The following is a 27,120-nucleotide window of genomic DNA, read 5'->3' as shown; positions in this document are numbered from 1 at the left end:
CGGGCGGGTGGGTAGCAACGGGCAGATGGCGATAAGAGAGCAAGAGATAAATGTCCCACACAAGCTCAAGCTCCCTGCTCCTTGCTCCTGACTCCGATTCCACATCCAACACCTGCGCCTGCTCCAACACCTGCGCCTGCTCCAGTGCAGTCCCCGCACAATCCGTGTGAAACGTCACACCACCCAAGGAAGCCTGGGCTCTGACAAACTTTGGGTGTTAGTAACTAAACAAAAATCAAAGTAGGATTTGTTTTGGACTTCGTTGTTCCACCTTTTCAGATGGCTGGCACCATTTTACTTTCACCACACAGTGTCGCCGGTGCGCTTCTGCAGTCCCTGCACAATCCTTCTGTAGCGTCACACCACCCAAAGAAGCCTGATCTCTGGCAAGCCGACCCGCCTCCCACCTCACACCGCACACCACACACCGGGACCCACGCTGGCTCAGACGGGAGACTGTGTTCTACGCAACACAGTAACAGTCCCAGCAGGCAGCGGGCATTGTCGGCGGGTGGACAGGCCGCGGCTCCGAACTCAAAGCTCAGCAGCAACACAAACAGGCTCCGCCTCCAGAAATCCAGGTACTCAGCTATTGGTTGTAGAATGTGCCAAATCATTTGCACTAGAGCTCAGAGCTACCAACGTGTGGGATTTCAAAATGAATCCGCTATATAATCCTGCAGGCCCAGCTGTAGTGATAACATGTCAGAATACAATTGTATTGCCATGTGGGAGGAGCCCCTCTTTAACATTTTTAAGTGACTTGTAAAGTCTGCATTGAATACCTAATGCCCAGGTAAAAAATGTTCAGAAATGAAACATAAGGTATGTTAATTCACATGTTTTAGTTGTAGTTATTAATAAATTAGCTCTTTGCGATGCGGATGGCATTTTTTCATTGCCAATTATTTTGACAGTGTGTTTTGAAATAGAACCTTTGTGAATCTCAGTTTCAGAACAGGGTATAGAGTTCATCTCTGTGACATTGTTCTAAAGAGCACATTTCTAATCCATTGTGAAACTTAGATTTTTAGTAACAATGTCCCAGACATGATTTTCAGAAAAGATGTGAACTTGAGCCTTCTGAACTACTGAGGACTACCTGACCAGTTTAAACAACCTAATCCTCACTGTAGTTAACCTTCACTTGAACCCCTCTCGGTCATATGCTGCTCAGACAACCCAGGGGGCCTGAAACTCCCTGTTTCATACTTAAAATACTGCTTTCTGGGATAACTTTGACTGTGAGCTGAAAATGTGGGGGAACTGCCAGGATAGTTTGAGATTGACATCAAACAATGCTGAATACTACTATAAAGTAAGACCCCTCCCCCTGAAATTTACATTCTCAGTCTAGGGGTCTCTCCAACTACCCTGGCTTCTGCACCAAGCGTGGTTCAACATTTGAAGGGCCGAAATGAGAGGAGGTTTCTCTTTGCAAACACCTAGGAGCTGACAATGTTGTACGGAAAGGCTCCAAACGGCATCCGATTAGGTGGAATCCGATTCGGAAGCCATGTTTCCAAATGACTTGTTCGCCTTTCCGAATGACCGATTAGGATGTTCTGAAAGCGTCCGGACAGTCCGACCCATTCGAGAACGTCATTTGAAGCAACTGAGTCGGTCAAGTGCAATTCGCTACGGTTTATGGACTGCGTTTCCCAGTGAACGATTATGATGACTGATTCCGACAGCCTTTCCGAGCTGGTTGTTATCAGACAGATTGGCTGCCGGAAATGGACTTTGGGGGGCAATAGCAGTCCCCCTTCACCCAAGGACCTCCAAATCGGTCCAGTAGGGATACCCATGGGTCCTCCCTTTCCATGCATGCACAATGCGGCAGGCACCATGAGATGTCTGCCACAGGATGCATGCTTTTCCTCAACCACCGTTTTTTGCATTGGGAGCCTGTGTTCTCGTTCAGGACACAAGCTCCCATTAAAGTCAATAGGAGTCCGAACAAAAGGTGTCGGATTTGTTTAAAATGCTTTCCCGACAGCATCGTAATTGGCCCCCTAGTTGGAATGGGCAACCACATAGATGGACTTGGAAAAATTAGAGAACCAGCAGGCCTCACACCAATTGTCCCCTTTTCAGGGACAGCTTTTGCTGCATAACAGAAGTGCTGAAAAGTCACGGTGGATCAGCATGGTGAATATGCCAAGATATACTCAGATTTCAATACATAGAAAACACTGGCACCTTTTATAATATGTACTATTTGTAAGTCTTTTTCATCTAGTCCCCATATTACTTGCAAATGAACGTTTCTATAATTTTAATTATTTTTTGCATACCAGAAGTAGGTTGAAAATTATGAGATTCTTGTTTGTGTTCCTTCTTTTTGTGTGGCCTATTTTCCTATTAGAATAGAAACTGTTCCCAAAAGATATCCCCAACAGATTTATTTTGTCATGGGAATATTTAAAAACTGTTTAGTAATATCTACATTTATTTGTTGAAGAGATACAAATAAAAGAGAGGAAAGTAATGCTTCCAGAGGGTGTGGTACCAAGATATTATCAGAATATAATATTACATAAATATTGTATCCTAACTTTTGTTTACAAAAATATTGCACCATTGATGTTATTTGAAGAAAATCCACACCCAATTGAACAATATACCTGTAAATGATATGTAGCCACTAACTAGTTTCATATTTGCTGCTGAAAAAAAACAAGGAGCGCTTTATGAGTTGCTTTTACATTCCATTGCTGCTGCCACCACCAAGAGCACGCAGAGGTATCAAGGGCCATGCAACAGATCAGGTACTAGCCGTGACTACACTAAATTGACATCCATGGGTATTACCAAGCTGAACATAACAGACTGTAGAAGAAAAATATGCTTTCCTGATTTTGGGCTAAATTTCCTACTCAAATATATTTCCTGATTGAGAAAAAGTGCTTCAACCCACTCATGCCACACCAATTCCTTGTCCCCTTTTCTGATGTCATTGGTCGATCATGGTCCTCTCCAACGATTAATATTCATTAAACATAACAGAATGGGCCTCGTCTGAGATAGTCTATGCCTTTCAAAAAAGTAGATGTTTTTATTATTTTTAAAAGTTATTTATAACCTCTGGTTTTAAAACTATTTAGGAGCCCAGTCTATTGTAATTACAATCAGAGAAAAAAGGCTGGATAAGGATATGGCCTACTATTGATGTTTCTGAATGAAGGAGGACTTCAGAGTTTGTAACCAGGAGGTTTTATATTTTGCCACTCGTAGCTGTAACCTTGGAACCGTGACTTTGTTCGTGTGTCTTTGACCCTTTGGGAGCCAGCTCTTGTCAGGGGAAATAATCTCTTTGGATTTACTGCCGCTTTCTGCACAGGGGCAGGGACTGCGAGACCCAGGGTTCCGCGCACGACCAACGCAGCGCACCTGGTGTCTCTTCCCGCCCCCTGCTCCTCCCTGCTTCACCGGCTACAAACAGCTCGCGCCCCCCGCTTCGCGGGAGCCGCTCGTAGCTGTAACCTTGGAACCGTGACTTTGTTCGTGTGTCTTTGACCCTTTGGGAGCCAGCTCTTGTCAGGGGAAATACTCTCTTTGGATTTACTGCCGCTTTCTGCACAGGGGCCGGGACTGCGAGACCCAGGGTTCCGCGCACGACCAACGCAGCTCACCTGGTGTCTCTTCCCGCCCCCTGCTCCTCCTATGTAGTAACACCCCCAACGCTTAGCGGAATAAATCTCCAATGTAAGTTTGAGTTGGAAAAACCATATTGATACGGCTGCCTTAAAGTTTCACCAACTGGCAGGAGTAGTGGCTCACAAATATAAAGCCTCACAGACTAAGCCCATTACCCCTGCCCTTGAAATATATAATATGAAAGTGATTAGTGCCACCTTCTATGGATCGGAACTTTGGGGTTTCTCCAATCTAAAGCAACTAACATTAGCAGAAAATAGTTTCTTTCGAAGGTTGATTGGGGTCCCCCAAAGTACCCCTACCGTGGCATTGGCATATGATTTAGGTAGGAAACGCATCAAGGACCTGGCACGCCTACAACCGTTACTTTACTGGAGACGCCTTATGACCACCCCTGAACTTGCGCATTTTGCAACTGTCCTAAAGGATTTCATTAGGGCAGACCGTTTTCATTCGATTGTGTAGCTGAAGGAAATAAAAGGGCTCCTTGGTAAGCTGGAATTAGACCATTTGTGGAACTCATCCAATGTTGAAAGTTTTCCTTCAAAGGACACATTGAAGACCATGTATTGGAAAATGGAATGGATGTCCACCCAATGTAAAGGCTCTAACACAAACTTAACAGGACGCTATTTAAATATTAAATCTGTACCATCTTGTGAGCTCTATTGGGACATCATCGAAAAACCATTCAATAGAAAACTGTATTTCCAGTTTAGAATCGGGACGCTACCTACAAAGGCGTTCACCCGAAATTGGTCGATAATCCAGGATGATAAATGTCCCTTCTGTAAAGATTTGTTAGAGACCATGGCCCATATATTGTTTGTCTGTCCCTTGTACGTTAATCCCCGACGCAAATGGATAAAACCAGCCTGCAAAAATTTAGGAACACGCAGGTGTTTAGAGGCGCTAAGAATATTAGTATATGATTGTACCCCCTTTCTGGCAATTGCTGTGGCAAAATTCCTAGGCTGGTCATGGACCCTACGCACCCGCACTTTACAACAGCTAGATATTGCTTGATGAAATTATTGATATGGCTGATTGTATGATTCTATGTAGTCAATTTTTTAAATGACAGCATTGTGTTTAATGAGTTTTTTAAGAAAAGGTGAAATGTTCTTAACTTCTTTGTAGTATTTAATGTGTAGGGAATATTGTAAGATTGCTTTTATGACAGCTGTCGAATAAAGTTTTGAAACTTGATATTTTAATAACCCAACAGTGAAAAAAGCACAGCATGACATCTAATTGACACTCTTGTCTTTGAAAGGTGTTCGTTAACTGTTACCTTTGCTTGTGCTTATTGACAATACTGAACTACATCAGCAAAAATAGCAAAATTATAATATGGCCTTCCCAAGCTTGAGGACATATATGCACATGCATCAAACCACATGCACACATATGGGTCTTGGTGCTTTGATGGGCACATTTTTATAACTTTATGGTCAGCCCCAGCATGATGACGTATATGTGCACTTGTATGACGGCACATGTGCATTTATGTCTGATAACGCTGCAACGCTAATTTTATTACCTTTAATTTACAATTCCACGATGGTGGCTGCCTAATTAGGACCAGGACATTGAAAAGTGCGTGATAAAGAGCATTATCATGAAAGGAGTTTCTCAGTAGAAAATAACAGCTTCTGAGCCCTCTGAAAAAGAAACAACCCAGAAAAAGCAGGATAAGGACAAGGAGGCCCAGCGACAGGGGAGGAGGGGGGGGGGGCACAAACTGGATGCCACCAAGCAGCGTGGGGCTACAGCGAGCAATAGAGGAATGGGGGTTGGAATGGAAATTAAAAAAAACGCAGTAGACAAACTGAGTGGCATGGGCAGTGGAGAGAGAAGCAATTGATGAGGTGATGGAGCCGCATGGAGAGCACAGGGACTGGAATGTAGGGAGGAGCAGCAAATGGGAAAGAGAGCAAGGAAACACATGCACTCCAATGGAGTGCGCAAAGAAATAGAAAAACAATAGTTTCTTGAGTGTAAACAGTAGAAGGATGCTAGCTATTCAGTCAAAATGAAGGCGAGAGGAGGGACACAAAGAGAAGAAGGCGAAGGTAAACCACTGAATTCGAAGCCAACACATAAGAATGGCAAGAAAAACAACTTATTTTAACCAAGGGACTGACCCAAGCCCACTGTAAATGCTGGTATTGAACATGGTTGGCAGTCTTTCAACAACAGACAGCTAAATGTGTCTTTAGGCAAGACCTAAGAATGGCAGTCGGTTAGCTGTACATCATATCTCCGTTTAACTGAGTTAAATGACACATAAAACCTTTAAAGGCTCAAAATACATTTTCAGGCATTTTGTTATAGGGTGTTTCTGATCCAATGACACTAAGCATTAATGTATCTGCAGTGCAGTCATATCGCTTATCGGTGCATTCAGTTGATGACAGTACACACCTCGTGCACTAGTTTCCTCTGATCAGTGAATTTGCAGCGTTTCTCTTCTTTCGAGGCTTACCTGCTTTTGACGTTCTTACAGAGTCAACATTTTAGGGATGGACACGAGGGGCAATCCATTCTATAATGAATACTTTCACGGGCTCTGTGACAGAGTTTTTGATGGCCACGCCAGAACCTATTTTCGCAAGCCATGGAATACTGCTGCTCTTACTTATGAGGTAAAGCCATCTCTTCTTGATCATGTTGAGCATTGGTGTGTGTTGCATTGCTGTTCGCTTTTGGCTGAGGTAAAAAAGTAAAATTAATGTTGGAAGGTAATAAACTAAATGTTTACACTGACTAAATACACCTGCACCTTACGAAAAGAAACAACTTCTATCAAAACATCCACACACCAGCATGCAGGGGAAACAGTCGGAACAAGGCAGGTTGAGCCACGCGTGTTCAACAACGTAGACGCTACCACGCTTGCCTTAACCACGCGTGGTTTAGGCAGTGTATGGTCTAGCTGCTTCTAAGGCGTGGTAAAGGCATATGCATGGTTAAGACCGCATAGAACACGCATACTTGTTTCCGTCACACAGCTGCATACCGTCTTGTCTCAACAAGAGATAACAAGCATGTAAAAAGGCAATAGCAATAGAGCTGAAAAGGTCCAAGCCTTGCCTCTACTAATCTAAGGCCACAAAGGAGGGTGTATATGTCCATGTCTCTGGCTGTGTGTGTCAAGGCCACGAAACAGAGCAACAAGTGTGCAGCATGTATGCTGAGCAGTAACAACTTATAAGCTCTCCAGACCTCTGTTGTAATACAAGTTATCCATTACCCCCCGGGTCCCTAGGTCCTTCTACCATTAATTACTTATGGAGATCTATCAAAAAAAAAACCCAAGGAATGCTGGTTCCCCACCCCCTCCCACTGGGAGTACCTAAACTGTACTTGCCCAGCATTCGTTCTGTTCTTTTTGTTGTTTTGTTTTGTTCTTTTTTCTGTTTCAGACAGAATGGGGCGAGGGTTTGCTGGGCTGCTTCTACTGTGCGGGAGCGACGGTCGGTGGTTCCTGTTGCAATCGTCTTCTTTGCAGTATGCGTCTCCCAGTCTGCAGGGCTTTCCGGGAGACGCCGCAGGTGAAAGTCCGACTCTTGTCGGCTGGGGTGTTTCTGGGTCGCGGTCACGTCTGCCTGATGGCTTGGTCTGAATTATTGGTTCTTTATTAGAACCATTATCTAAATTCGCTGATGAGTACCTAAAACCCATGGTGCAAAAGACACCCACCTACCTTAAAGACACCCGGGATTTACTCATCCAACTATCAAACAAAACATTTGACCCAGACACTATGGTACTGGTAGGACTGGATGTGGAACAGCTATACACCAGCCTCCCACAGAAGGAAACTCTCCAAATGTTAGAAGACCAACTATATATGGAGGAGTGGACCTACAGGACACCCAGACACTTTGTCTTGGAGTGCTGTCGTTTAGCACTCACTGAAATTTTTTTCGAATATAACGGTGACTTATATCTCCAATCCCATGGAACATCTATGGGCAGTTCCTTTGCCCCCTCGGTGGCGGGTCTTTATGTGAGCCAGTTTGAGAACAACTTTGTCCTCAATGAAACTAACCCATACGTTTCCAGTATTTTATACTGGAAACGCTATATAGATGACATTCTATTGATCTGGCACACTAACCAAGACCTAAAACTCTTTATGAATTGGCTAAATGAGAGGGACAAGTGGTTGAATTTCACCTACACCATGAGTAAAACCCAGTTGGATTTCCTAGATCTCACGATCTTTGTAGAAAACGGAAAGCTGGAAACAAAAACGTACACGAAACCCACAGCAAAAAACAGCCTTTTATCCTATAAAAGCTATCACCCAAAAGCCCTCAGGGACAATCTACCTTACAGCCAGTTTTTAAGACTCAAAAGAAATTGCAGTAAAAAAACGGATTACGAAACACAATCAAAGGAACTGTGCAGAAAACTGAAATCAAGAGACTACACCTCAGCAACCATCACAAAGTGTTGTAAAAGAGCTAAAAACCAGCCAAGGGATTGCCTCCTACAAATCAATAACAAAGAACCCAACCAGGATCTAGTAACATGCGTAACAACCTTCTGTCCTGCGACATATGATGTGCAAAAACTCATCAATAAAAACTGGTCTATTCTGTGTACGGGAAAACAAACCTGGCCAAAGCCCCGCTTTGCCAACAAACGGACAAAGAACTTAAAAGACATACTGGTCCACACTCGCCCAATCGTACCCAAAACCAAACCCACTGATCTGAGAAGTCTAGAAATGTCTCCAGTCACAGGACACTATCCCTGTGGCTCTTGCCAAGTGTGCAAATTAACAACCATCACACAATCACTACAACTTACCGACTCCCTCACCTGGACACAAAAACATCATACAAATTGTAATTCGACCCATGTGGTCTATATGATCCAGTGCCCATGTGAGAAGAAATATATCGGTATGACCTGTAGAAAAGTCAAGACCCGCATAGGGGAACACAAAAGTAATATCCGATTAAAAAAGAACAACACAAAACTTTGTTCCCACTTCGTTGACCAAAATCATGATTGCGAGGAAATGAGGTGGACAGTTCTTGAAAAGCTAACAGACAGACCGTGGAATGCCACACGAATTTTATTCGAAAAAGAGCAACGATGGGTAGATCGATTGAAAACCCATCTATTTGGGCTCAATGATAATATTCCCTGGTGCCAGTTCTCGTAAAAATTCAGAATTCCTATGCCTGAAAATGCACTAATTTGTGATGCTGTTAAAACCTCTCCCCACAAATTAGATAAGCCCTATTCTCCTAGCTTTTGGCATAAGACCAAAAACAGTTAATAAATACATTGTAACTTGCAGCATGTTCGTATATTTACGAATATTGTTTTCCACCACAAAGATTTGCAGTTCCAATATTCGACGGGGGGTTTTCTAATTTGTACCTGCCGATTGCATTAACAAATGTGGAGTCTGTCCTCTAGCTCTATTACATCCCCAACCTACAATTGTAACAGGAAACCGGCATCTAGCATCCGGGGGCAGAGACAGCACAAGCGCCGGGAACTTCCCACACGCTGGTAAGAATGGCGGCTGTTTCCAGGCAAACACTTAATGATTATGAGGTAAGAACTCTACCTGAAGGCCCCCTCTATCTTTCCGTTTCAGTCTGGGACCAGAGAGTCCCGTTGCCACCTGACTGAAGCATTATTCGGCAAATAAATTGGGTAAGACTGCCGCGTTTTCAAATATGTGCACGCCTCGCTTTGTATAACTCACATCTTCCGAGAGATACTTTTAAACTGAACGCTGCACCTATTCCTTCTGCCCTGCATGTGTTAAACTCCACACTGAGCTAACCACCTTGCCAGTCCTTTACAAACATGCGAGGCTCCATGCAGCAAATAACTAAAAATCCTCCCAAAAAGCCATAAGTACCACGTTCTGCCTCTAAGCACTATACCAGTTCTTCTTTTCCTCCTTTTTTATATGTTTGGCTTTCACTTAATTAAAGCTATTCTCCACAAATTGGTGAGAGATTTTTTGTATGCTAGAGTTGCACCCATAAGACGTAATTTCTAAATGCAGAATTATTTCTTTTTCCAGACAAATTCCTGAAAAGGCGAGAATTCGACATATAACGTTACTACACAAATAGTGCAAGTAAATTTTTTTAATTGTTGTTTGTATTGTGTACCTGTCCTGACGAATGCTCCGTAGACCCGGCTGGGCGATATGGAGCAGAAACATGTTGACGCTATCAAAAAGGTATAAAGAGATCCAATAACTCGATCTCCTATTATACCGCAATTTATTTTATTAGCAATACTTCACCCCCCTATTTTAATAAAACTTTCACCGGTGTAGTATTAGCTTCTTAACCTCCTTTTTTTTTTGGGTGCCCTACCTTCCCTTATCTCTGGACACTGCCACTAATGCCAGAGGTTGCCTCGGGTTGAGGCTTGGCATACAGCACGTTATTGGTGCACTCGATGATAAATGCCATAACGCGTGTGAGGGGCGGAAGAAAAACATACACCGCACGAATAACACCGCGTTTATGAGAGTGTCCAATTTTAACCAATGGTTAAAGTGGTAACAAGTGTCCATTCTTCTTTTTGATTATCAAATGGCTTGGTCTGAATGGCAGATGGTGGAGGTCTTGGCACGTCGGAGCTTGGTGAGCAGTGCTCCGGCTGTGCCTGGTTTACTACATGTAGGACAGATGGGCTGGGTCCAGGCACGCCGGTCACAGCGGGCGTGCTTGGACTGGCGGGGGGGCAGGTTACTTTGAGTTTTTTGGTGGCGAAAAGATTTTGTTCCTGGGGTAAGTACCGCTTAGCTGTTGTGTTTATTACTCTCGGTTTGTGTTGCACTATTGTGTTCGGTTGCTTCTCCTGATAAGTCATCATGGGGAAGCATCCGAGAAAAAGGAAGCATTGAGCTGAGCCTCTAGTTCCTCCAGCTCTTCTCGTTTCCCTCCAAAACACTGCAGGGAGTGTGGGTACGCTAAATTGAAGAGATTGAGTCGGGAGACATTTTTGGAGATGAGGGACCCCACTAAGCCTAAGGGGATGGGCCTGTTCCGTCAGGGTCAGAAGAGGAGGTGCAAGTGCCTTAGGTTCTGATTGGGAGAAGTATGTTTCTGGAATGGCGGGAAATTCAATCTAGAATTAGAATCAAACTCTAGAATCCCGTCACAGGTCGATTAAACCTTTTTACCTGTCATAGAGTGTAGAAGGTAATCTTTCTCAACAAATCAATTCGAACCACTTCCATCTCCTTCCCCAAAGAACCACTGACAAAAGGTCAAGTTTGAAAATGTATTATAAAGCCAAAAGCAATTGTGTATATAAACACCTCAGTAAAAGGTTCAGCAGATACACAGGTACTAGTACAAACATAACCCTACGGAAAAGTCTCAAACGACTGAGAAACAGCACTAATATAATTTCCAAGACCACCAGGCTTGCAAGAATTGCTATAATTTGGGTCTTGGCAGGCATGGAAGAAAAGAGGAAACACATCAAGATAAGTCTATCCCTACACTATACTAAGTGTCATCCTTACAACCAGGATCTCTCCTAACAAAAAGGTGTCAGCTGTGGTGACTTCCAAAGAAGTTCACTCACTCAGTTCGGACTTAGTCTCTTGAGTTCATCTCGCAAAGCAGCTCTCTGCCTACCCAGCATCTTTCTTCGCCCTCGTGCGCTTCTTCTCTACTCTCCTCCCGGGGTGCTGTCCCTAATACGAAACCCACTGTTCGGTTGACATGCCCCAAGAGACGCCCCTCTCAGAGTGTTAGTTTTCAAAGGGTCTTCATCTTGATGTCTTCATCCTTGTTCGTTGAAAAACGGCCTTGGATCCCACAGTCGTCTCCTCTTGAAGTTGCTTCCCTAAAATTCCACAACCACTCCTCCGGGTCTGTAACTATCATTCTAACTCTCATATACAATGGGCCCTTCTTTACTATCTTTGGTTAACCTTGCACCTGCAAAGGAACGCACATAAATCGGTTCGCAACAACATGCTACTTGCAATTAATTCTTTAAGGCAACCTTCTAGGAAAAAGGCAGTTCCATGATTTAAAGTTAGCAGACACATTCCTAACTCGGCCTACACAACCCGTTATCCCCACCTGGGCCTCTGCACGTTTCGAGATGTCACCCCCTAACTTTTGGCAAACAGTTTTACTCGTTAGGCCTACATCATTATAGCAAAAAGAAAAGAATACATTTCCCAACTAAACACTTCTATGTCGTTTACATGAATACAATAAGGAATTACTAAACATGCATTGGAATACATGATGCTTCTTTAAACACACTTTAACTGAACTAGCATTACTTTCACAAATAAATTTCTAGATTACATGGCATTAGTATTTCAAAAACACGTTATGTTGCAGCTATGGAAAATTCTGGTACATGAGTTCATAGCTTTGTGTCACACTTAAACGGATTATAAGCCTCTATATATGCGGGTGCGGATTACTTGTGAATATGATGCACCCCTACAAATTCTAACACAGTTTTGCGCTCTCTCAGTCCCCCCTTTGATGACCTGTGTCATCACCACCATCCCACACTCCTTTAGGGTAGGGACAATTTCCTAAACAGCACTTGTTGCAACATTTCCACGCCTGAGCATTTCCAAAGCTCTTAAGCTTCGGTATTGATTGTCCTGCAACTCCTCCATTCTCTGTGCCTGTCCCCTCTCTGTACTATCCAACCTATTGGACCTATAGCATTTGTACAATCTCAATAAACCCCATATTCCAACCACACAGGCTACTATGAGGAGGAGAGGCTCCAAAATGTATTAAAGAAAACTCCTACCCAGGTTTGCAAACCAATTTCCAACACCTCCAAGACCCTTGCCAACCTTTTCCCATGTGTTTTCTTGTGTCAAATCATTAATCTCATAGTGGATAGCAGTAATGTTGCGTATATATTTCTTCAGGTCTTTAGAATTGTCTGGAATATACGTGCAACATTCCTGGACCTTCAAAAGTTTACAGACTCCGCCCTCTTTTGCTAAAAGGACGTCTAAGGCAAGGCGGTTTTGTAAAACCATCGCCCGTATCGACAACATCTCACCATGAATCAACACCAGTGATTTTGCCGTACTCATCAACAATTCATCCACCACTGTGGCTAATCTTCGTATCTTTACATCATTTAGAATCACTCCCAGCATTGGTATGGCAGCTCCAAACACATCTCCCACTATTGCAGCAGCACTTTCTCCTCCCTTCACCCTTGTCAACTTGCCACCCTCAACTTGAGCAAAATCCTCAGTGTGATATATCTTGGGAAAGATAATCCCCAGGTAACATGTCCCATACCATTTATCCGGCAATCTCACGTATGCATTTCTTCCACAAACGAAATACACCGTAGGGATCACTTGCACCACACTCTTCAGAAAGTCTTTGGTGTAATATTCTAATTTGAAAGTGTGTTCACAAGTTGTCTCACCCACATACACATTTTCGTAGTATGTCTTTGTCCTATGTAAACACAACTTCCCCTTCTGTACTATGTCTAAGGCTATTGGACCATAACTTCCCTTAGACTTGTGTCCAAGCTCTTCATACGTCCAATCTACCGTCTGTAACTGCTTCTGTTTTTGATATCTATCCTCAATAATCCCACTTGTTTAAATGCTTGTAATTTGGGACTTCTGGTAACACAGCATCATAATTCGAAAAGAAATATTCAAAATGGGATCTCCCATAAAATATGCTAAGCAGCAAACTACATGAAATTCCATACGTTAATGGCAGGTGGTGGTATCTAATACCCTCGTCTACTGAAGCTGGCAATTGCATGCACACATAACAATCTTTCGCATCCATCGCATCAATGTACTCATACAACAATTTAGCGTAAGCATTTTTTCCAAAGTTTCCTTTGGACAAATCAGCATGTAATCTACGGCTCTCTTCAGCTAGCAAAGCTTTCTCAGCTCCTATGTTTACCTCTTTGTGGCTAGGAGTGGTAGGTGTAGGTGTTCCCCTGACCTCCACTTCCTGCTCTTGTGGGGCTAAATAAGAAACTAAAACTACAACAAATATAAAGAAAATCACTAACCCTAATAGTGTACCTATAATACATTTTGTCCTACGAGTCGGGTTCCCAGCCTCCATGGTTTCAGACAGTGTGATTCGATTCTAGCAGCAACACAAAGTCTTGGCAATACAAAGTCTCTTGCTTGGCTTTATGAATTTCCTCGAACCACACCTAGAAGCAGAGATCCCCTTTCAGATTTTCATTGTCCATTTTGAGTTCAGGTGACCCTACCCTTCTCTGTCCTCTAAGGGATGTCCCTGAGTTTCTTCTTCTTCCACTCGGCTCTAAGTATCTTCCGTAGCTATTTACAAAGTCTTTACTGCACATCAATGATCAGGTTCTCTCCAAGTGCACAGAGTACGTAATCTAAAAGTTCCATATGAAGGACAATTGCATCATAGGCAGGTATTACAGGGCCAAATGTAGGAAAAGTCAATCTGTTTAGGATCAGGTCACTTATCTTACTTAGGAAAGGGGGGTTAGGAACAGTGATTGTCAGTAAGCCTTCGATTTCCAGTCCAGGCACCAACAGTATCACTTCCAATTTATAGTTCGGGCCGTATCGGTCACCAGCACTGACCTCACCCTCCCGGATCTCAGTACACCTGGCATTTGTCAAAGGGTAGGTCCACTCCAGAGTGGCGTATCTTCTGCAAGGTACTCACACCCTCCTTGATCTCCTCGGACCCTTTTCCTCTGACTCTTGGTCTCCTGTTTCCGGGTCTGATTCTTCGGATACAGGCGCAAGATCTTTTTCAGAGGTCAACCTCACATTCAACCTCTTCCGCCTTTCTGGCCAGCTTGCCTCTGTGCCCTTTACTCCTCTGTTCCTTCTCGGCACAACTGCTCATCTTGACCTTCAGCTTCTCCAGAGTTGGGATCACCCTCACAGCAGCTTTCCCATTCAGTGGCAGTTTCAGTGTCACTGTCGCTGTGATCTTCCTCAGCCCGGTCGGATGAGTTACCAGCTTCTTCAGACACCCCCACAGCTTGACTCGTCCCCTCTTGTGGATCTTCCTCCACAGCTGGATTTTCTTCAACGAGAGGAGCTGTTTCTTCCAGGGGGCGCTGGAACTCTTCGGGTGTGGGAAGCGTGGATCCAATTTGGCAGTCCACCGCACTTCACAGCAGTGTTCGTCACCAGGATGACTTGGAACGGCCCTCGCCAGCGGACGTCCAAGCAGCTCTTCCTCACGTGCTTCCGTACAAGCACCCAGTCTCCGGGACACAGGTCGTGACAGAGGTCTCTAGAAGTTGAGATTTCTGCCGTCTGCACCTGAAGGGACACAGAATGGATGACGTCAGATAATCCTTTGCAGTAATCAAGAATCAGATCATCTGTGATATTCAGCAAGGCCGCTGAGGGGACGGATGGTAACCTCATAGCTCTTCCCATCAGCACCTCATGAGGTGAAAGTCCCGTTCTCCTGTCTAGTGTACTACGCATGCTCATTAACACCAAGGGTAAAGCATCTGGCCATTTCAGGGATGTGGAAGAACACACTTTCGCCATTCGTGCCTTGAGCGTTCCATTTATTTGCTCCACTATGCCAGAAGCCTCTGGCCGATAGCTACAATGCAATCTCTGATCAATGTTCAATGCCGAACAGAGCATCTTCACAACTTCACTGTTGAAATGTGTTCCTCTGTCCGATTCCAAAGAGGTCAGGACCCCGAATCTAGGTACTAACTCCCTCAACAATAATTTAGCTACTGTGAGTGTGTCGCACCTGCGAGTGGGATATGCCTTGACCCACCAGGAGAACACACATACAATTACCAAGACATATCTGAGGCTGTTACACTTAGGCATCTCAATAAAATCCAATTGCATTCTGTTGAAAGGCCCTCCAGACCTTCCCACATGACTCAATGTAACTGGTGTCCTCTTTCCAACATTCATCTGTTGACACGTAACACACCTCTGACATACTGCTTCCGCAACCGTTCTGAACTTTGGGTTATACCAAGTCTGCCTAAACACTCGTATCATAGCATCTCTTCCCAAGTGTACAGAACCATGTATCTGGCGAGCCATCGGGCTAACCAGTTCATTCGGCAACACCGCTCTCCCATCTGCCAAAATCCACAAATCCAGATCCCCCTTGGTACAGCCAGAAGTCACCCACACTCTTTTCTCAAAATCTGACGCTTGTTCCTGCATCTTCCTCAATTCATCCCAAGTATCAGCCACTTCAAGTACCATGTTTAGCTGGGTCCCCCTGTGTATTCCCTCAACAACCTGGTCCGTAAAGGAGTAAGCTTGCTCGGCACAATAACGTGCTACCTCATCCGCATATCTGTTACCCAGGGACACAAAATCAGCACCCTTACTATGTGCTGTGCATTTTACCACTGCAATTTCTGCTGGTCCCTGCAGAGCTTCCAGCAGTAACCTGACAAATTCTCCATTCCTGATAGGGGAGCCTGACGATGTCATATAACCCCTTTGAGACCATAACTGACCCAAGTCATGAACCACGCCGAACCCATATCTGCTGTCGGTGTATATGGTGACTCGAATCTTGTTGGCTGCCAAACAGGCACGCATCAACGCAACTATCTCAGCTACCTGAGCGGAATGTACTCCTTCTAAGCAGGCAGCTTCGATTATTCCATGAATTGTGCAAACGGCAAAAGCCGCCCTTAACTGTCCAGCATTGTCCCTTATACATGAGCCATCTACAAAGAGAATTTCATCTGGGTCTTCTAAAGGCTCATCAACAATGTCTGGTCTAGGTTTGGTGCATAGTTCAGTCACCTCAAGGCAGTCATGGTCTTCACAATCATCATCTAGAACATTTGGCAATGGCATCAAAGTAGCAGGGTTCAAAACTGAGCACCTCTTTAGGGTCACATTCTCCGCAGCAAGTATAACCTGCTCGTAACGTGTGAGCCTGTTGTTAGTCAGGTGCTGCGTTTTGGTCCTTGTCATTAACAATTCTACAGAATGTGGGACGTGTACCACCAATGGATACCCCATTACAATGCTCTCACAACGCTCAGTGCTGACACCTGTTGCAGCAACGGATTTGAGACATCCGGGCAACGCTGCGGCTACTGGATCTAAGGTAGCCGAGAAATATGCAACTGGTCTACGGGCACCTCCGTGATCTTGGGTCAAAACTGCTAACGCGCAGCCCTCTCGCTCGCAGCAAAACAATGAAAACAATTTAGTGTAATCAGGCATTCCCAGGGCCGGAGCCTGACATAAGTCTTCTCTCAACATTAGGAAAGCCATCATGCAGTCTGTGTCCCATGGTACTGGATCACTCACGTCCTTGAGCGTCAGTTTCTGTAAAGGCTTCGCTTTTAGTGAGAAATTTGCAATCCACTGGGGACAGTAGCCAACCATTCCTAGAAACATTCTAACGTCCCTTTGTGTGGTAGGCACCATCATTTTCATTATTGCCTCTATTCTGTCTGGGGACACTTTCCTTATTCCCTTCTCTATCCTGTGTCCCAAATACTGTACTTCTGGAAGACAGTATTGTAACTTGCTAGGAGATACCTTGTGACCATTCTCTGCCAGATGGTTCAACAACACGATAGTGTCTATTCTACAGGCATCTTCTGTCTCTGACGCAACAAGGAGGTCGTCTATGTACTGTACAAGAACCGAGTTCTGGGGCAGTACTAGACTTTCAAGATTCTTCTTCAACAATTGATTAAAGATCGATGGACTTTCTGTATACCCCTGTGGGATACGACACCAGGTTAATACACGGTTTTCCAGCTTAAAAGCGAAAAGAAATTGGCTCTCCTCATGTAACGGTATAGAGAAAAAGGCCTGACACAAATCAATCAAGGTGAACCACTCTGAAACAGTATCACTGATGGATTCGGTACCACTGGACAGCATGGAACAACAATGTCATTTACCTTTCGTAAGTCCTGCGCAATCCTGAACTTCCCGCTAGGTTTTTGCAAGCCCATAATCGGAGAGTTACACGGACTGCCCATTATCTCTTTTAGGATTCCCTGTTTATCATGGATTCAATCACAGGTTTTATTCCCACAATTGTTTCTGGGGTCAGTTTGTACTGGGGTGTTCTTGGAAATTCTGCATCTCGTCTTACTTGTATTCTGACTGGCTCTACGCCTTTGATTAGTCCAATCTCTTCTCCTGTAAAATCCCAAACCTCCTGTCTGACTGTTTCCCTCAAGTCCCAGGGGAGTTCCTCTACTGTTAGTGCAGGATACAATTCTATGCACAGACGTGTGTTTGCGACCTTAAAGGCCGCGTCATCATCATTTGTCTCCAACTCTACTCCCTTGGGTGTACAATAGATGGTGCAGCTGAGTTTACACAACAAGTCCCTTCCTAGCAGACACACAGGACTAGAATCACATACCCCAAATTGATGGTTGTCCCTGAAGTTTCCTATTTTCACTGGAAATGGCTCGGTCAGTGGATTTGTCATTTTCCTATTTGCTACACCCACAACTTGAATGGTCTGTCCTGACAGAGGCAGGTTAGGGACCACTGCGGACCGTACACTAGAACGGGTCGCACCCGTGTCCAGCAGAAAGGTAGTGGGGTGTCCAGCTACCTCCGCATCTACAAAGGGTCCCCTCTGGTCTATCTCTAAAGCGGCTCCTAAGGTGCATTCCTCTCCGTCCAGACACCGCCCTGTTACTGGGTTGAAAGCATAGTATTCATCTCCATCTATCAGGAGGGGCATCTGCTGGTATATCCTATTTCCTGCTCCAATCTTCGGTGGCTGGGGAACGGGGGCTCTAGGAGCGGAAGTCCCACCTTTTGCCACTTTGAGCTTGACTACTGTTGATCTCGGAGTTTGGGGAGTCTGACTCTCCCCTTCCTCCTCCTGTACTTGATTCTCTGGGTAATGGGGACACTCACGCCTCCAGTGCCCGATCTCGTGACACTGATGGCATCTTGTTGTCTTTTTCAGAGTCGCCAGATCCACCCTTGGCCTTGAGCCATCCTCACTGTCCCTTTTCTGGCTGTTCGATCTTCTCCCCAACGTCCCACTTCCCAACTGACCCTGTGCTCCTGATTGCATTTGGACTAGCATCAGTTTATCTTTAAGCTTCTTAGTCTTAGAATCTATCTCATCACTGCAGTATCTTGCGTACCTCAGGATCTCGTCTAGAGGCTTGTTTTGCCAACAAATCAAATGTTGCTGTATCATTAGACAGATCTCGGGTCTCAAGCCCAAAACAAACTTGGACACAAACTGTCCCATATCCTTTGGATCCATCACATCCAGACCACTGCACTGTTTAAATATCTGTAACAGTCTCTCATAATACTCATGCACTGTCTCCTTTGGTTCTTGTCTAGTTCGATCTATTTTCACCCAATCTATGTCTTGTGCTGGCACCTTGATCTTTAACCACGTAATCACTTGCTCATATTTTACCATCACTCTTGGTGAAGGTCCATTCGTATGTGCATCCTGTTCTGGCTCCTCGGTGGGCCACTCGACACTGACCTTGCACGCTACCCACAGATCTCCCGGAACCACAATGTCAAACAGTGTGTTCAGATCAACCCACAGTACTTTTGAGATTTTGACAAACCTCTCTACCTGCTTGTACCATTCTACTGGGTTTTCCCTCAATTTTGGAAATGTGTTCGTAAAGGCAGCCAAGTCTCCCCTGCTCCAGGGTACGTGCACATATCCTCCATGGGCTACTTCTCTCAAGGGGTATGCTTCTGCATGCATTAGCCCCGTCCCTGGAGGCGTCTCTATGGTGCTCCATCTAACACTTTCTATTTTTTGACCACTTTTCCTCCCATTTGTCCAATTGAACCCATATTCGGATTCCCACTACTAGTTCTCTGATGTGGGTTTTTAGTCCAATCACTCTCTTCTCGTCAAGATCTTGGTCTGTATACTGCAACCTATGGCCACCTTGGAACGCCTTGGTCCTGGTCAAGTCCACCGAATATTTGTTCGCTAATTCCGTTAGTTTCTCGTGGGCTGCCCTAGCTCGACGAGTAACATCCTTCGCTACGAACAATAGTTCATCTGGTTCGTATAGTTCTATTCTTTCTAACGTATTGTACCCTCTACTATCTCTTCTACCTCTGACTTGAGTCTTAGCACATCTATTCTTCTTGCCTTTATCACTGCTCTCAATGTGCCTTGACTAGAGGTCTCACTCGAGTCTTTCCCTTTACATTCCTGACTCACCCTTCTGTCTTCCTCGGGGGTGTTATGGGGAACGCTTCCTCTCTCCCATCTTTCACAATCCCACTCTTGTCGCCTTTCTGCAGTTCCAGGGGTAAACGTACCCCTATTTTCCTCACTCACACGGTCCCCCTCTTGTCTACTTCCATTAGATCTGCAATGGGATATTTCCCTGTTCTCTGAACCCCACTGTCTGCAATCGTCTCTTGACCTGTTACTCTGGTTATCCGCAACTGTCTCCCAAGTTCTCAACTCTGGTCTCAATCCTCTAATAAGCCAGGGCCGTGGTCCCCTCAGATCCATTGGTCCTCTCAAGCCTCCCTGTTCTCTTGAGGAATCTGCTGATGCTGCCAAAGGGGTGCTCCTTTCTATCGGTCTGGACCATTGATTCCACTCGTCTGCCACATTACTCCTACCCTCGTTGGTATTTCTTTCCCTGTCCATTTGTGGCAGACTCTCGGTTTGTGCTTGTTCTGGATTGTATACTGACACTATCGGACCTATGGTAACAGGTACCGTTAGGGCATCTGGCAATCTCTGAGCATTGGCCCCCTCTTCACAATGTACTTTCTGTACAGTGAATCTTCCCACTACTCTTGCTTCCAGGGCCAGTTGAGGTACCTCACTCTCCACTGAAACGGCCCTGTTCCCTACCGGACCTAAGTCACTCTCTCTTAGGATACCACCGTCCACTGCCGATGTTCCCCTTTCTGTTGGTGGTGGTGAGGTCCCTTCTATTTCTGGATTATATGGAGGTGGTCTGTCCGACAACAGCCTCTCTATCAGACTATCTTCCGTTTCACTGTCATCATCTTCTGTATTCCTTTTCTGAGCTTCCTTCTCACTAACCAACAATGGGTACAACCTATCCCCTTCTATGGTCTGTACTCGCCATCTCTTGGCTAGTGCGTCCCACCTCGCATCCTGCACTGCTCTAACTGATCTGTTCACTCTTTCTTGCCTTCTGTCCCTGTTTTTTTCGTGGGCTGCCCTGATCCATGCATTCAATGCTTCGAACTGTGTTGGCCTAGGCAAAGGTCGCAAAGAAGACATAATCGCTTTGAGCTGGTACAACACCTCTAATCTGAATGTCCCGTACTTGGGAAACGTTAGTTCCTCATTCCCCTCAGTCATCTTACACCAGTTCTCAAGCCACAATATAGTATGTAACCCAACGTTCGTAGCCATGTAATGAGCTGGTGTATCCTCGGGTGGAGCTTCTTCCCCACCCCGAGGTTCTAGCCTCTTCTCTCCAGAAAAAACAACTTTGCAATCCTTTTAAACATTTCATGATGGTACCCGCAACAATTCCTCGTTTACTACTTTCATTCGTTTCCCAATGACAATCCACCAATCCCAGCGCGGCTTCACTCTGGCTGTCCTATCCTAGCGCGGCTCTTTGATGACGTCACTCACTTCCCGCTAACCGCCCTATCTCAGTGCGGCTTCACGCTAACCGTCCTATCCCAGCGCGGCGCTTCCTGACGTCACTCTCCTCCGTTTGCAGCAGTTCCCCTCCTTTCTCTGCTCGTCTCTCGGTCATGCATGCGTCCCAATCATACGCTTTGAAATGATCACTTCCGACCAAGCAATCACTTCTCTGACTGTACGTCCACAGTCTAACTGTAATTGTCACCAACTGGCAAATGTCTGTCCGATTAAAGAGCAAACAATTGCCTCTCTGATAGGTTTCATACACACGGTAACTTCCGACCAGCGTCCGTTACCCACGCACTCACACACTCGTTCCCCCTATCTCGGTCATGCGGGCAATCAATGGTACCTCATGATCCCCTTTCAATGGTCGACAATTACTGTGGGTGTTCGATACACCCGAACCACTTAAACTCTCCTTGAGCTTAAGATTTTCACCGGTTGCGCGCGCTCACAACCTGATCTCCTTTCACACTACAGGCACTCAATCTCCGCTAGACAATACAATACAATAACACAATACACACCGCAATCTAACACGCATGACCCTTTTTATACTCACACTCTTGCGACCTGCTGCTTTCTGCCGCACCGTCACTTTCCGTCATCTTCCGTGGATCGCCATTCTCCGTCCGCAGTTCTATGGACGCACATCTTTGGATCTCTATGGGCCTTGGGGAAATCTTAACCTATGTGGATTACCTTCACTCCAGAAGATAAACCATCCTACACTGCTACCAACTGGAAAGGCGGGAAATTCAATCTAGAATTAGAATCAAACTCTAGAATCCCGTCACAGGTCGATTAAACCTTTTTACCTGTCATAGAGTGTAGAAGGTAATCTTTCTCAACAAATCAATTCGAACCACTTCCATCTCCTTCCCCAAAGAACCACTGACAAAAGGTCAAGTTTGAAAATGTATTATAAAGCCAAAAGCAATTGTGTATATAAACACCTCAGTAAAAGGTTCAGCAGATACACAGGTACTAGTACAAACATAATCCTACGGAAAAGTCTCAAACGACTGAGAAACAGCACTAACATAATTTCCAAGACCACCAGGCTTGAAATTGCTATAATTTGGGTCTTTGCAGACATGGAAGAAAAAAGGAAATACATCAAGATAAGTCTATCCCTACACTATACTAAGTGTCATCCTTACAACCAGGATCTCTCCTAACAAAAAGGTGTCAGCCGTGGTGACTTCCAAAGAAGTTCACTCACTCAGTTCGGACTTAGTCTCTTGAGTTCATCTCGCAAAGCAGCTCTCTGCCTACCCAGCATCTTTCTTCGCCCTCGTGCGCTTCTACTCTACTCTCCTCCCGGGGTGCTGTCCCTAATACGAAACCCACTGTTCGGTTGACACGCCCCAAGAGACGCCCCTCTCAGAGTGTTAGTTTTCAAAGGGTCTTCATCTTGATGTCTTCATCCTTGTTTGTTGAAAAACGGCCTTGGATCCCACAGTCGTCTCCTCTTGAAGTTGCTTCCCTAAAATTCCACAACCACTCCTCCGGGTCTGTAACTATCATTCTAACTCTCATATACAATGGGCCCTTCTTTACTATCTTTGGTTAACCTTGCACCTGCAAAGTAACGCACATAAATCGGTTCGCAACAACATGCTACTTGCAATTAATTCTTTAAGGCAACCTTCTAGGAAAAAGGCAGTTCCATGATTTAAAGTTAGCAGACACATTCCTAACTCGGCCTACACAACCCGTTATCCCCACCTGGGCATCTGCACGTTTCGAGATGTCACCCCCTAACTTTTGGCAAACAGTTTTACTCGTTAGGCCTACATCATTATAGCAAAAAGAAAAGAATACATTTCCCAACTAAACACTTCTATGTCGTTTACATGAATACAATAAGGAATTACTAAACATGCATTGGAATACATGATGCTTCTTTAAACACACTTTAACTGAACTAGTATTACTTTCACAAATACATTTCTAGATTACATGGCATTAGTATTTCAAAAACACGTTATGTTGCAGCTATGGAAAATTCTGGTACATGAGTTCATAGCTTTGTGTCACACTTAAACGGATTATAAGCCTCTATATATGCGGGTGCGGATTACTTGTGAATATGATGCACCCCTACAAATTCTAACACAGTTTTGCGCTCTCTCATTTCCAAAGACATGCTTCCGGACTTCATCAGGCATGCCAAGTCTAATATTGATGTGAGAAGTTGGCCTGGCATCTGCTGTCCATTAGTTATAGTGGGCGCCTTGTACCAGTCCAAACAGCCCCTCAGAGGTGATGGGTTAAAGCCAACCTTTATTGAAAGCTATCCTAGTGGTAGCTATGGAGAGCAGCCTTCAGGCTAAGTCTTGAAGGAATGTAAAGTAGCTTGTTTTACCAGTCTATAATCTTGTGAATGACCAAATGAAAAGCGAACCACACCAGGTATATATATAAAATATATGTATTTATTCTAAACACACCCTAATAGTCTCTTTATGAGGCTAGAGGTCAAAGCACATTAGTTACACTTAATAGCACACAGTAAATTAGCACAATGTACGTTGAGCCCTAGGGGCGTACCAAACCATATATCAATAAAGTGGTATAAGAACCACAACTTAGCCAGACACAAGGCCAAGAGCCTGTAGAAGTGCTGGGACCACAAGGAACCACCCAAAGTAGGTACACGGGAGACCCACTGGGGACGGGTGCCGTGTGTGAACACAGCCGCGAATTGCTGTTAACTTCAATAGGGAAAGTCACTGTTGGAAATTTAAAGATAAAGGACACTTTGAAGGGGACTTTGAACAAACTCCTTTAGACTTAAGGGGTTCTAGGGCCAACACCCATGGGAGCACCGGAATACTCGTGTTACCTCACCCTGGGAAGCTGGGTGCACAGGTGTCTTTTGGTGTTGGGAATCGTTTCAATGGCGATCTGCTGCAAAGTGCTGCTTCCGTCGAAGAGGAAAGTGTCCAGGTGGATCCAAGCCTGGATCAAAGATGAGAAGAAACTGAAAGCAGAGGGCACAGTGTCTGGGTCACTAGTCAGTGACCAGGGGCACGATAGACGAATGCCCACCGATGTTGGGTGATTTCAGGTGAAGGAGGTGAAGCTTGACTCTTCAGCCACGAGGACAGGAGGTGTCGACGACGACCAGGAGCTGGATTCGAGCTGACCCACAAAGGATGTTGAGTGCTACGGTGTCGGTGCCCGGATTGGATCCAACAAGCCTTGGCAACAGCAACTCACGCAGAAAGGAGAAAGATGTTTCGATGTGGACCAGCATGGTCAGAGGTTCTCACCACGCGGTGGGGAGTCAGGGCACATCTGGAGCAACCAGGAAAGCCCAAGGAAAAACAGAGTTGCCTTCACAGTGACCGACCAGTCGACAACTAGGGATTGCAAAGGGGCCTCGGGCAGTCACACTCAGAACTAACTCACAGAACACTCGTGGAGTGTAGGCCAGCAATCTTCAGTGCACATGGTGCTCGGGGATTGGGCTACAAGTAACCCAAAGCACTGCTTCAGGAGACGTTGAGAAGCGGATGCACTTGCAAATGTGCACTGTGTCCAGGAGTTCTGGTTCCATGTCACTCACAAGGGCTGCGGGTCTCCGCTTTGCTGGGGACTGGGCTCAGCCACTGAGAAGTCTGGAAATCCATCTCCTGGGATGCAGTTACTACGGAGTCCGTCGGGAGCTTTGGAGTCGCAGACCAGCAAATGCTTTGTGGTACCTGCCAAGCGGGGGAGTAACTCCTTTACTCCAAGGGAGATTCTTCTGTCATCTGGCATTGAACAGATCGTCGAAGTTTCAGGATTCAGTTGCAGAGTTTCGTCCAGGGATATCTATAGTCCTGTAGTCAGGGGTTCCTTTCTTATATCCAAGGAAGGGGTTGGACTAACTCTGGAGACCCACCTATGGGAGGGTTTTGGAAATAGGGGTGGCTACACCCATTTCCTTTGTCCAATTTCACACCAGAGCAGGCGCTGGTAGCCCCTGAAACCGGTTTGAACTGGGCTATGCACCCACCCAGTCCCAATCTACTAAGGCCTGTCTGGGATGTGTTAACACCTCCCTGTGACAGGAAACCTATTGTCCAGGCCTCCCCTGCCATAGTTTCGGTCAGCAGCAGGAGGCCAGACTCGTGTCTGTGGCTGCAGCATCCATTTTGTGATGCCACGGCTCTTTAAAACTGTTACCGGGTAGACCGTTGTGTACATGTCCATCCCTCTAGAAAGGTCGAATTCTACCCCCGCTGCCAGGACTGGCAGGGTGGGGGTAGGATTCCAAAGTGAAAAATCCTTTCCTTTGGCATGGATCTTAGGTGGGATTCTCAGATGTGTATAGCTGGCAGGAGCCTGGCCCCTGTCTTCAATGTGTCGGTCTGAGCCTGGTAACATTTTAATGTGCCTTTTCCTTTTGTTTTAAAAGGAAAGAACCCGAGAGATGTGGTTTTATATCTGGCCATAGCTGGCCAACTACACACATCTGAGAATCCTACCTAAGATCCATGCCAAGAAAAGAATTTTTCAAAACCAAAATGATGGACTGACGCCATTTTGAATGTATATTTATAAGACAAACAGATCACTGTCTCAGATGTGTTTCCTTGTGAATATATTTGCACAGTATGAGAGCTAGTATGTCTGAGAGGAATGAATGGTGAGATAGGTTGAATGAGGGAATGATTTTGATTTCACTTCTGTTCTTTTTCAGTGGGGGTTATTAACTGATATACATATATAATAGAAAGCGATTTCTCTTCCTTATCTTTGAATGATATTGTAAATAATCTCATGTTTTGTATCCTATGAAAAAATATTTTTAAATATAAAAAAAGAAATAAAAAAGAGAGAAATAATGTCTTTTTGATAAATAAAACACAATCTAAATGAAAGTCAATGTTGGTTTTTTTCTCTCGTATCTGTGCTGTATACTAAAATACTACAAGTAGAGTTATGACCAATAGCTTAATTAGATAGGTTTGATAAGAGGTTGTCTCAGTTTGTACTTACTTTCTCCCCCTCCTCTTGGACCTTAAATAACTAGGGAGTACCTTGGCTTTATAGCATGTACCTCTTCATCAGTACATTTCTAAGGTCCTCAAGAGAGAGTGAAGGGACCCGGATAAAATCATGTTGCCCCTCTTCATAGTGAAATTGTACCCCATGTAAGATATGTAGAAAGACCAGTCAGATTCCATTCCCATTGATTAATTTCTGGCCAGTGTGGTGGGGCAGATATCCTTGGACATCCTTGGTGCAAAATCCGGTCATCAAGGATAAGAAGGTCGATGCCTCCCTTCATAAGGTCTACTCCGATTCTCATCTCACTCTTCGGGCAGGGATCTATGGCGCAATCTTTACTGACGGATCTCAAAGTGCGGTTCAGCTTCTTGGACGATGCCGCTCACTATGCAGGTCTGCTGGACCCGATTGAACACCAAGTCGAATATCTTTTAGATATTTTCTTTATGTGGTCAGAGCTTTAGCCCTTTCTGGAGGCCAGAGAAATATTGTTCTTAAAGACTGGAGGACAGATTCTGCCCAGAATGCATCCATGCTGAGGTTGTTTTTTCAGGGATTGATGTGTTTGGAGCAGAGTTGGAGGACAAGCTGCAAAAGTTATTCAAGGGGAAGAAACATTCCTTCATCCACGTAGGCGCGACTAGTAAGAGACTGTCCTTTAAGCCTAAAATTCCCTTTTGCTCCTCCTCCAGGAAGCAGCTCCTCTGGTCTCAAGGTTGATTCATTCACTGCAGGACGGGGTCAAGATTGGAAGGCAAAATCCCCCTTCTAAGCCTCGTTTCTGACTAAATGATGGGGCAGGATTTTGTGGTCGGAAGTCACC

General features: G+C 45.0%; 1 protein-coding gene across 1 annotated transcript in view; it reads left to right on the top strand.

Annotated features, from left to right (window-relative positions):
- C9 (complement C9) overlaps positions 1-27,120 on the top strand; it is a 212,190-nt gene that overhangs the window by 63,862 nt on the left and 121,208 nt on the right. Inside the window, exon 5 of the mRNA XM_086960567.1 lies at positions 6,170-6,308. Coding sequence (XP_086816693.1) covers positions 6,170-6,308 — 139 coding nt within the window. The remainder of the gene's footprint in view (positions 1-6,169; positions 6,309-27,120) is intronic.

Source organism: Lissotriton vulgaris, chromosome 3_1, assembly GCF_964263255.1.
Source record: "Lissotriton vulgaris chromosome 3_1, aLisVul1.2, whole genome shotgun sequence".
NCBI lineage: Eukaryota > Metazoa > Chordata > Amphibia > Caudata > Salamandridae > Lissotriton > Lissotriton vulgaris.
This window is presented reverse-complemented; position numbering and strand designations above follow the sequence as displayed.